The 13,088-nt window shown below is 42.6% G+C and overlaps 1 protein-coding gene across 1 annotated transcript in view; it reads right to left on the reverse strand.

Moving 5' to 3' along the window:
* Positions 1-1,088: 1,088 nt before the first annotated feature.
* The window catches only part of LOC147013209 (uncharacterized), a 101,541-nt gene continuing 89,541 nt past the window's right edge, over positions 1,089-13,088 (reverse strand). Inside the window, exons 19-20 of the mRNA XM_085854846.1 lie at positions 5,785-12,567; positions 1,089-2,831 (exon numbers count right to left, since the gene is read on the reverse strand). Coding sequence (XP_085710972.1) covers positions 2,103-2,831; positions 5,785-12,567 — 7,512 coding nt within the window. The 3' untranslated portion in view covers positions 1,089-2,102. The remainder of the gene's footprint in view (positions 2,832-5,784; positions 12,568-13,088) is intronic.

The following is a 13,088-nucleotide window of genomic DNA, read 5'->3' on the forward strand; positions in this document are numbered from 1 at the left end:
AAAAAAATAAAAAAACAACAACAACTTCAGATATTTCGTCACGTGCCTTCACGGAGCCAAGGAGAAAAAAATAAAATGTGCCTTGACGGAGAAAATAAGTTTCGGGTATGCCAAACATTACCTCGACGTGTTTCGACTTATGAGTAACTTACAAGGAACTTGTGTCGACGTGTGTCAACGATCGCATAACGTGCCTACAACTTATTCCCAGCGTAGCGGAACGTGTGAGCCATACTGCGAGTACGTCGGAAAATTTTCAGCATGCTTGAACTTTCACGACGTACTAAACGTACCACGAAATATGACAGCGTACTTAATCGTTTTTCAGCGTGCTCTTACATATACACAACTTACCCATACCGTATTCGACGTGTGCCAGTGTTTCAGACACATTTTTCATAGGTCGGCATACGCTGGCTAAATCGTCAAGGTGTGACTGCATGGTTGACATTTCCAATTCTCAGGCGGTTATGATTTAAATCGGCGTGCGGCAGGTTTTTAACAGGCTACGCCACGAGTTTGTCAGCGATACGTTTAGCGCGCTATGCGTAAGTTAAACTATAGTTGGGCATAGGTTGTGAACGCCGACAACAGGCTAAGCATTCATTGCTACAAGTTATCTATAAGACAACGAAACGTTCATTGCCCGTTATTAATATGTTATGCATACAACCAACACGTTATGAATATGACCAAAACTTAAAAAAAAAACATCAAAATTTCAGCGTATGCCAACGTTTTACATACATTTTTATACGTTGCCATTGCTGGCTAAATCGTCAAGGTGTGACAGCACCTTAAGAAAAGTGATGAAATCGATAGAAGTCTTTTGGAATCTCAGCTGAACGTACTATTGTGTGTGTGCATGATCTTCTGGGAGGCACGGCGTGCAAGACGCAAACGAAGAAAACTTCCAGAGATAAATGCATTCATGAAAAATGCCCATCCAGGTAGATGTAACGAGAACTTTCAGGACCTGGGACTTGTGTGAGATGTTTTTATTTATTTATTTTGTTTACAACCGTATATTTTCTCCCATGCCTTTAAACACATGGAAGAGTTTGTACATAAATCACACGTAGGACAAATAAATCAGCCCACTTTAATATGAATTACAAGGACATTAGGAGACAATGGACGAATCTCTATTTGACACTCAATTTAAACATGGAATCCCAGCAGCACGAGCTGGTGCTCAGATGGAAATGTCAAACAGGCAAAGTCAAAACCAAGTGACTCATTTCAATTTGCTGGAACAGGAAAGGAAGGGAGAGAATAATGAAAAAGTGCGGGATGTAACTGAGCGGACCTCACTGATGACCGGTGGTGAGAATGGAAGATACATCTTCACGCATTAGTATGAAACTTGAAGATCTGTGATGGTGGGAATCCCAGCTGAAGGCATGCAGGTTAGTGTTTCACCCTGCTATCTTCATTAGAGATTGCAAATGCAATTATTGCTTGGAAGGAGCAATAAGGGAATGATTGATGGGACAAAAAACGACCAACACAACAACAAATGCCAGACCTTTTGAACACTAGTCAAAATTATTTTCTTTCCAAATCTCACAAGCTCCATTCTTGAGTTTGAAAAGGTCAACGTTGTAAGAGCACGTGATTCTTCGATTGAAGATCCGCTGAGTAGCTTACGAACACTAATTGGGAATTCTATCAATGTCCTTTCCAAACAGAAACATTATTTTAACGAATTACTCTCTATCGCCATTGACTTTATCCAATCTTTAACTCAAATAAGAAACAATTAGCAATACATTTTTGGAACAAATGTGAAGCAAACTTTAAACAATCCATTGTGATGATTACCACCTGATGATCAATTGTTTTTCTGTCTCGTCGGAATCCCTGAGAATATTTTACACGCTTGGCCCTCATCATAGTCTCATGATAGGTGATAAAGGAAATGATCCAGCGTTATCTGTGTCTCAACCTGGCAATGACCCTTTTGCTACCTTTGTCTTTCATACGATTGCAGCAGGATGTTCCTTAAACCTGCTTTATCAATACACTTGGAGGAGAAACTCAGTACAGTACGCCTTTGTGAATGGGCTTCGGTGAGTGTATTAAAAAAAACTCTCTGTTGTTCATTTACTATGCAAGGGCAGTAACAGGAGGTTGCGGATATGATCATGCACACAACGCTTCTGCAACTCAGCATACGTCAAGTTTTCATCGGTGTTGGGGTCGAAAAAGCCCTTGCAATCATTATTGGGGTCGCAAAGGCTCCGATGGACGTCCGCATCTATGAGGCCACGTGCCAGCGCCACCGAGAGAGGAAGGCGGTGACTCGCAGCTGGATCTATGAGGCCACCGGTGGCAAGTTGAGCTTCAAGTAACCGCATTCCGTGCGAAGGCAAGATTATTCCCAGGCGTAAAGCCTCAAAGAGTGAAACATGTTCACTGGTCTTCGGGTTCAAGTAGCCTGTTACTGCACCCTCAGCTGAGAGCAGTTTCTCATAAAACTTTGGAGCCACCATTCCCAACCAGGTGGCACGTGTGACGCTTAGTTTTCGTCCTGAAACAGGCTCGATGATGAAACCCGTCGCAGCCTGTGCCTCCAGGAGCTGTAGTGCACAACCGGGCCGCACTACCTTACGCTGCATGGCTTCGTGCACAGAAAGGCACTCGCGTGTCTTTTCTATGATTATACCGGCAATGACCCGGCTGCCCTTCAGGTAGGAACTCAGCTGGAGCGATATTTTACCTGGTGACAGTCGGCCCTCACGAAGTTGGTCAGCTGTTGTACGGTCGATGAGATGAGCTGACTCCAGTTGATTAATGGAGATTGGGGCTCGCAGACCTTGGAAGACGACCTGGGTGAGAGAATGGTTCATTTGGTTTGAATGTTATGTTCATGGAATATTTTGATAAAATTCGGGAAGTTAAGAACTTTCTAGAAAACTGCCATTAAAATAAGATGAAGTACACGTCACATAATTTGATATGACTCGCAGGTACCCACGGAAATGCTGCCTATTCCATATTTGCTCGTCTCTCGGTTTCAGGCAGTCAGGCCACGCCATCTCTCGGACATTATTAGTCTCCATCAAAGTTATGCAAAAGTATGCCGGGTGAGGTCACAGTGGAAACGATGTCCTATTCACAATCTCGCAACATATGTCCTGTGGAAATTCCGTGGAATTGCTACTCTCAGGTGATTGTGCATAGCCTAATTGTGTTCATAAATGATCCGAAATAAATTATCTTATTCGTGATGCATGAATACAATGTTAAAATTAAACGATGACAAAAAGTTTATTTCACAATCTCGTGACATTCCGTCATCTCGCTATATTGCAGGTCTCGCAGTATTTCACGTCACAGATGGACAGACGTTACAAGCATATTATTATATCGATAAATAACTGACAACCAGATACTCCCTTGGTGGGTCCATAAAAGGACGACCAATTGTTATTGAGTTATTTTGGTTTTTTTTCCCATGAAGTAGGTGTGCGTGCTGGTTGCCTTTCATATCCGAAGAAGACCGTTCACCTGAAACACGCGAACCATCTGGTCCATTGTTTATAATGCAGAAACTACTCATAAAATTGGCGACTAACAATAAAAATGCACATTTCCCTTTGTGTAGTTGGCATCATAAGGTATGTATCGCAAAATTTTATATTATCAACATGGTTGGAATTTTTATGTCCAAAGTGAATAGCATGTTTATCATATTTGATCGTTGATTGAGGTGTGCGATCCATGGTGGGAACAAAGGAGAACCTGGTGTTTCGAAATGTGATGCGGAGATTTCTCCTTGGTTCCCACTGCAGTCAGCATACCTCGATCAACGTCCTGTTGATTCCATCCATTGTTCTACGTGTCCACCGACGTAGATGAACGCCAGTTTTCACCAGCAATATGGAAGACGAGTTTTTCATTCCAGCATGTTTATTAACTAACCCTACATGCATCACGCAAAGCAGGGTTAAACAATTGGTTCACTCTGTCTGTCTGTCAGCCTATTTCTATGATCGAGGAACTATGTAATTTCAATTGAATTATTTATTTTGAACACTGTAGAACATGAATCGTAATATAAATGGGAACACGAACCTGCAGTTCAGCAGTACTTTGGCTCCAAATTTGACAAATTGTACGGAGTCTCGTCCCGAGCATACATGCGCATTCGCGGTAAAACAGTTGCTTCAGTCTATCCGTCAGTCTGCAGCTAAACAAAATTGAAAATCATTCCAAACAGGAAACTTACTGTTTTTCAGAATGTCATAAAGGACACAAACAACAGGAATAAAAGAACGAATTTAAAGTGTTTAATAAGGTGGTGTAAAAGATGCTGCATTGATGGCGGTAAACTTCTAAATAAATGGGGTTTTGGGGTTGTTTTTTCAAAACAAACTTTCAAACTTTTATTTTATTTAAGTGGAATTATGTATTTGAACACTGCAGAACACAGATCTCCTTGTTTGCACTTTCGTAAACCCTCGGTTTAGCAGTACTTGGGCAAAAGTTTATGCTGTCTTGACCAATTAATTGTGCCACGTGCTGTGATGGCGGAGTAATAGTGAGATTCAGACAAAATGACGAGGGATGCAACTACAGAGCTAACTTCATCCAAAAGATCTGTGTTTCGTGCAACGCTTTCTCAAAGATCGTTCCAAAATCGTCAGGTCCTCTGAGAAGAGTTGTCAGAAGGTTCAACTCTGAACTGTTCTGTTTGACCCATTTTTGGCTTTTTGGCTTTGGATGGTTGCCATTGCGCCTGTTATTCAAAGTTCACAAATAAGGCAAATATAGAACGTGCTCGGAAACACAAAGCAAGACTCTTGATATGTCCTTTTTCTGAAGACTGCTTGGGGTAAGGAGTTCTATAAACCCCCACATCAATATTTGAGTATTGTGTTGTAAAGTTTCCCCAAGCGATAAACTCCATGTGTGTTGCACGATTGTCCTTGCTGTATGTTGTGGGTAGCAGGCAGTACAGAACTAAGTCCATTAATATTCAACCAGTGTGAAATCCCTGACCAAAATATAACTTGTAACCAGACTCGGTGTTGTAATGGTTAGAGGGTCCAGTCTGAGTCTGATCGATGGTTCAAGCCCCATCTGAGTCATACCAAAGACTAAAAATGGTACATGCTGCTCATTTGTTTGATGCTCAGCATTTAAAAACGATAGAGCACAGACAATCAACCACAGCACAGGCTTCAATGGGTCCTATGGCCTCCTATGTCTAAATAAATGCCTTGTTATAGAACTATCATGATCATCATCATTAGGCTGGCATGATGGTCTACATGTATGCACACATGCCTTGAAGCTGTTTAGCCTGGGTTCAAATCCCGGTCCAGCTATAAACTGTCATCCCGGTGTTTCACGGGCAGGGTGATTCATCAATGTGTGCGCAGTCCATAAGACGGACGTTAAACTGGGCACCCCATCTGCCAGCATTCTGAGGTGGACGTTAAAGATCCAACGGTGTTCTTCGAGAAGATTAGATGAGCTATTGCCGGCACCCTGAATAAATTACAACTTCCTGCCCAAATTACTGCTGGGAAGGCAATGGCAAACCACTCAGTATGACCCTTGCCAAGAAACTGCTTCAGCAGCACTGACACTCCGTAACAGAGTATGGTACATGAGAATCAGAATCAGAATTATTATTGTTATAACGTGCACATTATGAAATGGAAAACTCTAAACCACCTTGTGGTTCACTCTGGTGTTTTGACAAAGTGTACTATTAATCAACCAATAGGAATGTCAGTCCAAAACGTTGAAAACGACTCACACCTTCCTTACCTCACTTGGGTGTGTTTGTGATGTTGACTTTCCCAACACTTTGTCTGAACTTGCAAATTTGCTCATCCCAGCACCTTGGGAATAACTTGCTTGTGGACGCTTGCCAACACCTTTCAGGTATGCTTCATGAGCTCCATGCATCCCAAAAGACTTGGTTGTAAACACGTTGGCATGACTTGCTTTTTGAGTCGATGATTCATTCATTTTCGATTGTACCAAGGGTCCTGGTGAAATGTCACTTCCTTGTTTGGAAATGTTTTTACATAATGATGTGTTTGTGTGGGTACTTTGATCAACATTGCAGGTTATATTTTCAATGTCAGCCTTGATTCGTGAAATCTCTTCTTGTACATATCTAGTCTTGGCTTCCCTCGATGCTTCAAAGCTCCCTCGTGTGTCTTCACTTCTCACTTCTCGTCTCTCTGTGGAATTGAAGAAGTCTGGATTTGTACATTTTTCTTCCGACATGGTTGATGATCTTTCTGTGTGAACAACACTCTGCATTGATTCTTCGTGTACTTTATTCCCAATCGGTCTTCCTTTGGCAGGATATTTGATTCCTTCGTCCTGGTCCAGATTGTCAGTTTTCCACCATTTCCCTCGTTTGTTGCTTTGGTGGATTCGGCTCGTAGTATGTTGTGCTGAAAGTACGGGATTGTGACCACGATGTGCTACTTGAGATGAATCTGGAGACCCGCGTCCATCGCCGTACGAGTTCGATACACACGCCGAAGCCTCTGAGTTCTCGAGATGGTTGTTTCCGTTCACTTCGACGTTCATTTCAGAAAGTAAAGCATCTGGACGCTTTTGTGAACACCTTTTGTTCCCAGTTTCTGCTTGAGGAGTTTCTGCATCGTTCACTGCATTGGATGCACGAGATGCCGCTCCAGTAGAACATGCTAAAGAAGCTAAAGGTGTTGAACCTTTGTGAAGCTCTGCCTCCACCATTTTACTTCCATCAAAACTCTTTTCCCGTTCGACATCATCATCGTCGTCTTCACTTAATGTCAAAATTGTTGCTTTAATTTCTGCTTGTTGGGACTTCCTTTCATTTTGTGTTGGAGTTGCCTCCGGTTTATTTGTTAATTTTTCTTCATCCTTTATATCCGGACGACTCGTCATGTAAGCAGTGATCCTCAGTTCTTCCGTTTCCTTTCTCTCTCCTGCTGTCTCATTGAACTCGTGCAAATTGTTCTCTGCGCCAAAGTTCACTAAAAATGAAGTGTATTCATCTCCTTGGAGACGATTCATCGATGATTTGTTTTCATTGCAGGCCAAGCCATGAGTAGTCGCTGTTCCATCATCGGATGGAGGATTCGGTGGCTCACTGTATTCTCTGATAACAGTTGTTTCCTTTCTATGGACCAATTCTTCACCATCTGAACATTCTTCCTGGTGACTCAAAGGACGAGCGTCCACACGTGATTCTTCCTCGGAGTATGTGCATTGCCCGTCGGGTGTACCTAAGGAGTCCAATCCTATTTTGATCGGCGTTGTGGTGTTGCAAGAATCCATCAACGCTTTGTCATCACGTGACCTATGGATAACATACGAAGTTAACTGTTCAGATTTGTTTGCCTCCACATGTATTTCCGTTGCGTCATGGGTTAGCGTTTCGATAACTAAACATGTATTTGGTGCATACACCGTTTTACCTATTACATCGTCAATCAGTCCCTCTGAACTCAACTCTCCATGTCGTTCAACATCGGTTGTCACACGTGTTTGGGTTTCGGTTCCTTCCTCGGGTTTGGATGAATCCAAAGGGTTATTTCTGTCTTCAAGTCGATCAGGTGCCGTCAATGTTGTCTTTTCAGACATTGCAGCACTGTGCTTTATTGGAGGATCTTGAATAATGACTGCAGCTGAACCTTTTGCAGGAACAAAGACTCCCGTTTTGTCCACAATGGTTGGTCCTTTTTTCCTCCCTTTCCCGCGGCACAGGTCTGGACTGGGGATCAGCGGTTCTTCAGATATATCTGGGTCGTCGACAACCTCTGATGAAACTGCTTGAAAAATAGATTCCGTTTTCTTCACTTGAACAGGGACACTTTCCAAAAAACATCTTTCAATCCCTTCCCTGAAATGACTTTGTGAGTTACTATTGCGTGATTTACTTGCATCGGTAATCTGATCGTCGGCATCTTCATTGAGCTTGACAAAAGAATGAGACGTAAGATGATACAATATTCGTCGATCGCTAAAAGGACTTTTCCTTGCGTCGTCATCTTTCCCGTGCAAATCATTTTCATGACGAGTAACGGTGTGATGTGATAGGACATTTGGCTCCACAGGATTACCGAGTGCATCGTTCATACCTTCAGGTGAGTTGGCTGTCACACTACGGTCTTCTGCTTTTCTCTGTGCTTTGTTACCATCGGTCAATTTCATTTCCTGAACGTGTCCTGGAAAAGTCAGGTTCTCCGATTGTGAGCCATCTTTGATTGGCCATGAAGTTATATAATTGCTCATGTCTTGTGACTCTAATCTGATGCTCGAAGTTGCCTTGACATGTTTTAAAGGTCCCTTTCCCTCGTGACGCCTTGTGCTTTCACTGCTTGTTTCAGGTTCCTCCCTCATACCTTCGACAGGTTCCTCAGGTGACTGAAATCTGTGCTTTTGTGATGAAGAATCTGAAGCAGTTACTCCCTCTTCATAGGTGAATTCTTGCTTGCCTTTGACGGTTGCAAATTTACCTTTATTTTCACGATAATCAATTTGCTTCTCAGAATTTTCACCAAACTCTGTCGTTTCCCTTTCTGCCTGCAAAGAAAATGCGACATTTCTCGTGTTGTCATGTTGAGGGATTTGAGTAACAGAGATTTCATGTGCATGATCGAGAGTCGAGTAGTTTGTTACTCTAGTTTCTTCATCGGTGACAGATAAGGTAGATCTTCGCTCCATCTCTGATCCTGCCTCCTTGTCAGAGGAGGTAGATCTTGATAATACAGCCGAGTCTCCCTCCTTGGCAGATGAGGTGGATCTTGGTTCCACAGCTGATTCTCCCTCCTTGGCAGATGACATAGATCTTGGTTCCACATCAAAGTCTCCCTCCTTGTCAAATATGCTTTCCATTGTTCTGACTGTATGCTGTCTCTCTTGTGTTGGTGTTCCATGATTAAATTCTTCTGAAACTTCATGTTCATGAACATACTGGGCTTTTCCTTCGTTTAACAAGCTGGTTTCGACAGCTGTTCCAGAAACCGACATGTCACCACGATCTTTATTAATACTTCGCTGATGTTCATAGTCGTGGAATGAAAGACTCTCTTTGTTACCTGAAACCTCATTCAATGATACTTGAACCAAGGGTTCTTTACAAGTCCCGGCGTCTCCTTCAGAATGTTCATTTTTGACTCTAACTCCACCTTGCACATGATCTGACGTGGCACAAGATACGTGCGCTTGCTCACTCAAAAAATTATCCTCTTCAAATGATGTGAATCCAGGAACTTCATGAGAGTCACTTACATTCTCTTGTTCTGAAGATCTGAAGACATCATCCCTTGTTACTGAATCTCCACCAGCAGAATGATACGTTTCTGCCTCGCTACAAATGAGATCTTCGTACACAACAATAGTGAATGGCATTTTCTTCCTTGGTTTTATATCATTGGTTAAATAAAGCTTTGCTTCAGCATCATCATCATCATCATCATCATGGAGTGTGTGTTCAAGGTGTCTCTCTTTGGCTTTGTGATCTCCCTGACACAAGTCCACATTGCTTTCACCGTCGAGATTAACTTGCATTTCACGTGATGGAGTTTCGTCTCTTGGATGTCCATTTGTGCGTTCTGTCACTCCTAGTTTGTATTTCATCTGATGAAGTGTCTTCTCTTGGATGTCCACATCACCTGTCTGTCCTTCCATTGCGGAAATTTTAAGATGTGGATCAGGCTCTGTAAAAATCCCTGTGTCCTCTTGACAGGCTTGTTCCAAATTGTGTGTTCTTTCACCTGCATAAACATGCGCTCTCGTCCGTGTCTTCTCGGAGATCGAAGCCGATACAATGCCATCGCAAGAAAATTGTTCCTCTGTAGAAAACGCTTGTTCTTTCCCTTCGTCGTCTGGAGGAATCTCAGGAGGATTCGTTTTTCCATCCACTTTGTTTTCTTGCTTATCCTTCTCAATTTCATTTATAGCCATACTGTCACCGCATTGACGACCTTTAAAAACTCGAACATCACAATCGACTTCACATTTGGGTTCTAGCTGAAGATTTCTCGACTCCTTCCTTCCCAGTGTTATTAAGCTTTCCTGATATTCGCATATCATCGATTTTAGGTCAAACGCATCTTTAAATTCTCCTTTTCCAGGATCATCTCGCAGGTGACTTTTCTCACCTTTGTGATATTTCACATTTGACAAAGCTGCATAATCGATGTTGCTTTCCTTGTTGTCTTTATCTTGTAGTTGGTCTGAAGAATCACTCCCACCCAGATGCAGATTTTGGATTTTCTCATCAACTTGCTTTGTATCCACATCAGCCGGTGAGTTGGAAGAGCCCGTTTGACTTGAACTTGTTTCACTTAACTCTTCGATCCGGGGTTCACCTGGATTGCTGTTTTGTTGTTTTTCTGACCTGCAAATGAAAGTAATTGAATTGCTTTGCTGTTTATAATTATTTACTATGTTGTCTCGATAAACTCGTTTTGTTTGATGGCTAAGCTCTTTATCTTCCAGAGTCTGACTATTTTGTTTCGTGACATTTGACATGTTATCAAATTCCATATCAACCCTGATCTGTTGTATCCCACTGTTTAACATTTTGCCTTCGTTTGGTAGTGTAAAAGTGATGACGTCATTTTCCAAATACTTTTCTTGTGCGACAGGTTTTTGGGGTGCCTTATTTTCATCGACTTGTATTGTTTGTGATTTTGTTTTCTGAAAACTTGTCTTATTTCTCTCATCTGTTTCAACTGTCATGTCATTTCGACTTAAAACATTTTCGTTCTCATCGTCACAGAGTGATTGTGTTGCACTGTTCCCAAGGTCCTTTGTAGAAGCTTTGAGAAAATTGGAAATTGTTTGCGATGACATCGAAGGTGCATCATCGTTTTCTTCATCCTTAGTGCATTGGCCTTGTTTGTCAGATTTCATTATATCTCCTGGATATATATTCAATGTTTCCAACTTTGTTTCCTCCCACCGGCTCTCATCCTCGAAAAGCGATCCTGATGATTTTTTGTCTGATGCCTTTAAATTATTCTCGACATCATCATAATCAGTGTTTCCAAGAGTTCTACTCACTGTTCTACAATTTCCTTCTTCAACTGTTTCACCGATGAACCGTATTCCCTGCTCTTTGGTTCTTTTCAGTGTACAAGCCAGGATTTCCTTTTCCTTGGTTGGGTCTCCACATGCCTCCTGATTGGTCTGCATAATGTGTCGAAGTGAGTCATCATCAATTTCAAAATGCCTCTCGTTGTACTCGGTTTCCAAACCTTCTTGAAGGCATGGACGTATATGCCAATTCCCTTCATGCTGGACATCGAGTCCATGTTGGTCACCAGTTTCAAGTTTTCTGCAAGTCACGTGCTGATCATTCTTTTCATAAATCTTTGAATTGGTGATGCAACACGTCTTCTCGACAGCTGGTGAAGGGGTACTTGAAAGACTTTGAAAAGAGATATGTGATTTCTTATGTGTGTTCAGCTTTAACCCATTGTCAACAAGCTCCCAAGGAAGGCTGAGTGTTCGCTCTCCAAGTTGTTCTGCGTGCTCTTTGCATTCTTTCATTTCTACATGTTCCGTCGTCATTTTATCAAGTGCGAGAATATCACACCTTCCTGCTTTCTGAACTTCAGGTAAGTCATTGACTTTATGGTGCACATCACTGCTGGTGAATGCAGGGCTATCATCCTGCGAGGGTCTGGAAGTAGAGCCTGATGAGTTTTCCATGGAACTCACCATACTGTAATTTAGGCAGAGTCCTTGGTTGGGACAGGGGAGCTTTACAGAGAGATCCTGGTCAGCACAGGGGGGTTTTAGAGAGAGTTCCTGGTCAGGATACACGGGCTTGAGAGAAAGTTCCTCATCAGAACCAGGGGGCTTCAGAGAGAGTTCCTGGTCAGGATACGGGGACTTCAGAGACAGTTCGTCATTGGAATGGAGAAACTTTAGAAAGAGTTCCTGATCGCAACAGGAGGGCTTTAGCGAGAGTTCATGGTTGGGTAATGGGGGCTTTAGAGAGAGCTCCAGGTCAGGATCCAGGGACTTTAGAGAGAGTTCCTCGTTGGAACAGGGGGACTTCAGAGAGAGTTCCTGATCGCAACACAGGGGCTTTCGAGAGAGTTCCTGGTTGGGTAGTGGGGGCTTTCGAGAGATCTTCTGGTCGAGATATGGGGGCTTTGGAGAAAGTTTCCGATTGGCACATGGGGGATTTAGAGAGAGCTCCTGGTTGGGAAACGTGGGCTTTAGAGAGAGATCTTGGTCGGGATACAGGGGCTTTAGAGAGAGTTCCTCATTGGAACTGAGGGACTTGAGAGAGAGTACCTGATCGGGAGAAGGGGGCTTTAGAGAGAGTTCCTCATCAAAATAGGGGGGATTTCGAGAGAGTTCCTTGTTGGGACACGGGGGCTTTTGAGAGAGTCCCTGATCGGGACACGAAGGAATGCTAGTGCTTTCAGGATGAGTTGTGATTGCGATTGGAAATGTACATTCTATTTCCTTCTCTTGGCTTGGAGGTGTGAAAGCAACCTCACTTTTAGCAGTCCATATTGAGGGCTCTTCAACTTCCTTTTCAAGCAACTCATCAATAAAGTCTTCACAAAATGATGATTCCTGTAAGGAAATTAAGCATGTGCATTAATTACATTTGAGGATGTAATTTTTAAACAGAAATTATTTTTGTTGAACAGGAAGGCACAAGGGAAACAGCATCCCTTCTTTGCAGAATATAAAATACATTGTTATGTCATGATATGCTAATTTTAAAAACTAGAGGAAAACTCGTCAAAATGACGGGTGCACAAAACTCAACACAAATGATCTGTTCTGTTATTGTGTATGGCAGCTTGTTTGGTTGGGGAGCTATCATTTCTTGGAAGTGCAGCTTTGCCGCTGATGCTGTGCCCCTCGACCAGTACACCGGTACTCATTTCACTGACCTCAGAAGGATGACAGGCTGAGTCAACCCCACCGAGTATGAATTCAGCAGCCGACAGGGCTCAAACTCAGGAACCTGAGATCCTAAGCCAGCCACCATAGCCACTAAACCAACATCAGGCTTATAACAGAGGATTACAATACAGTACACACAAAGGTATGGATTACGTCTGATTAATTATTTCCAATAAAGGAAT

Source organism: Eptatretus burgeri, chromosome 14, assembly GCF_056783735.1.
Source record: "Eptatretus burgeri isolate ZD-2024b chromosome 14, Ebu_testis_v1, whole genome shotgun sequence".
In the NCBI taxonomy this organism is placed as follows: domain Eukaryota; kingdom Metazoa; phylum Chordata; class Myxini; order Myxiniformes; family Myxinidae; genus Eptatretus; species Eptatretus burgeri.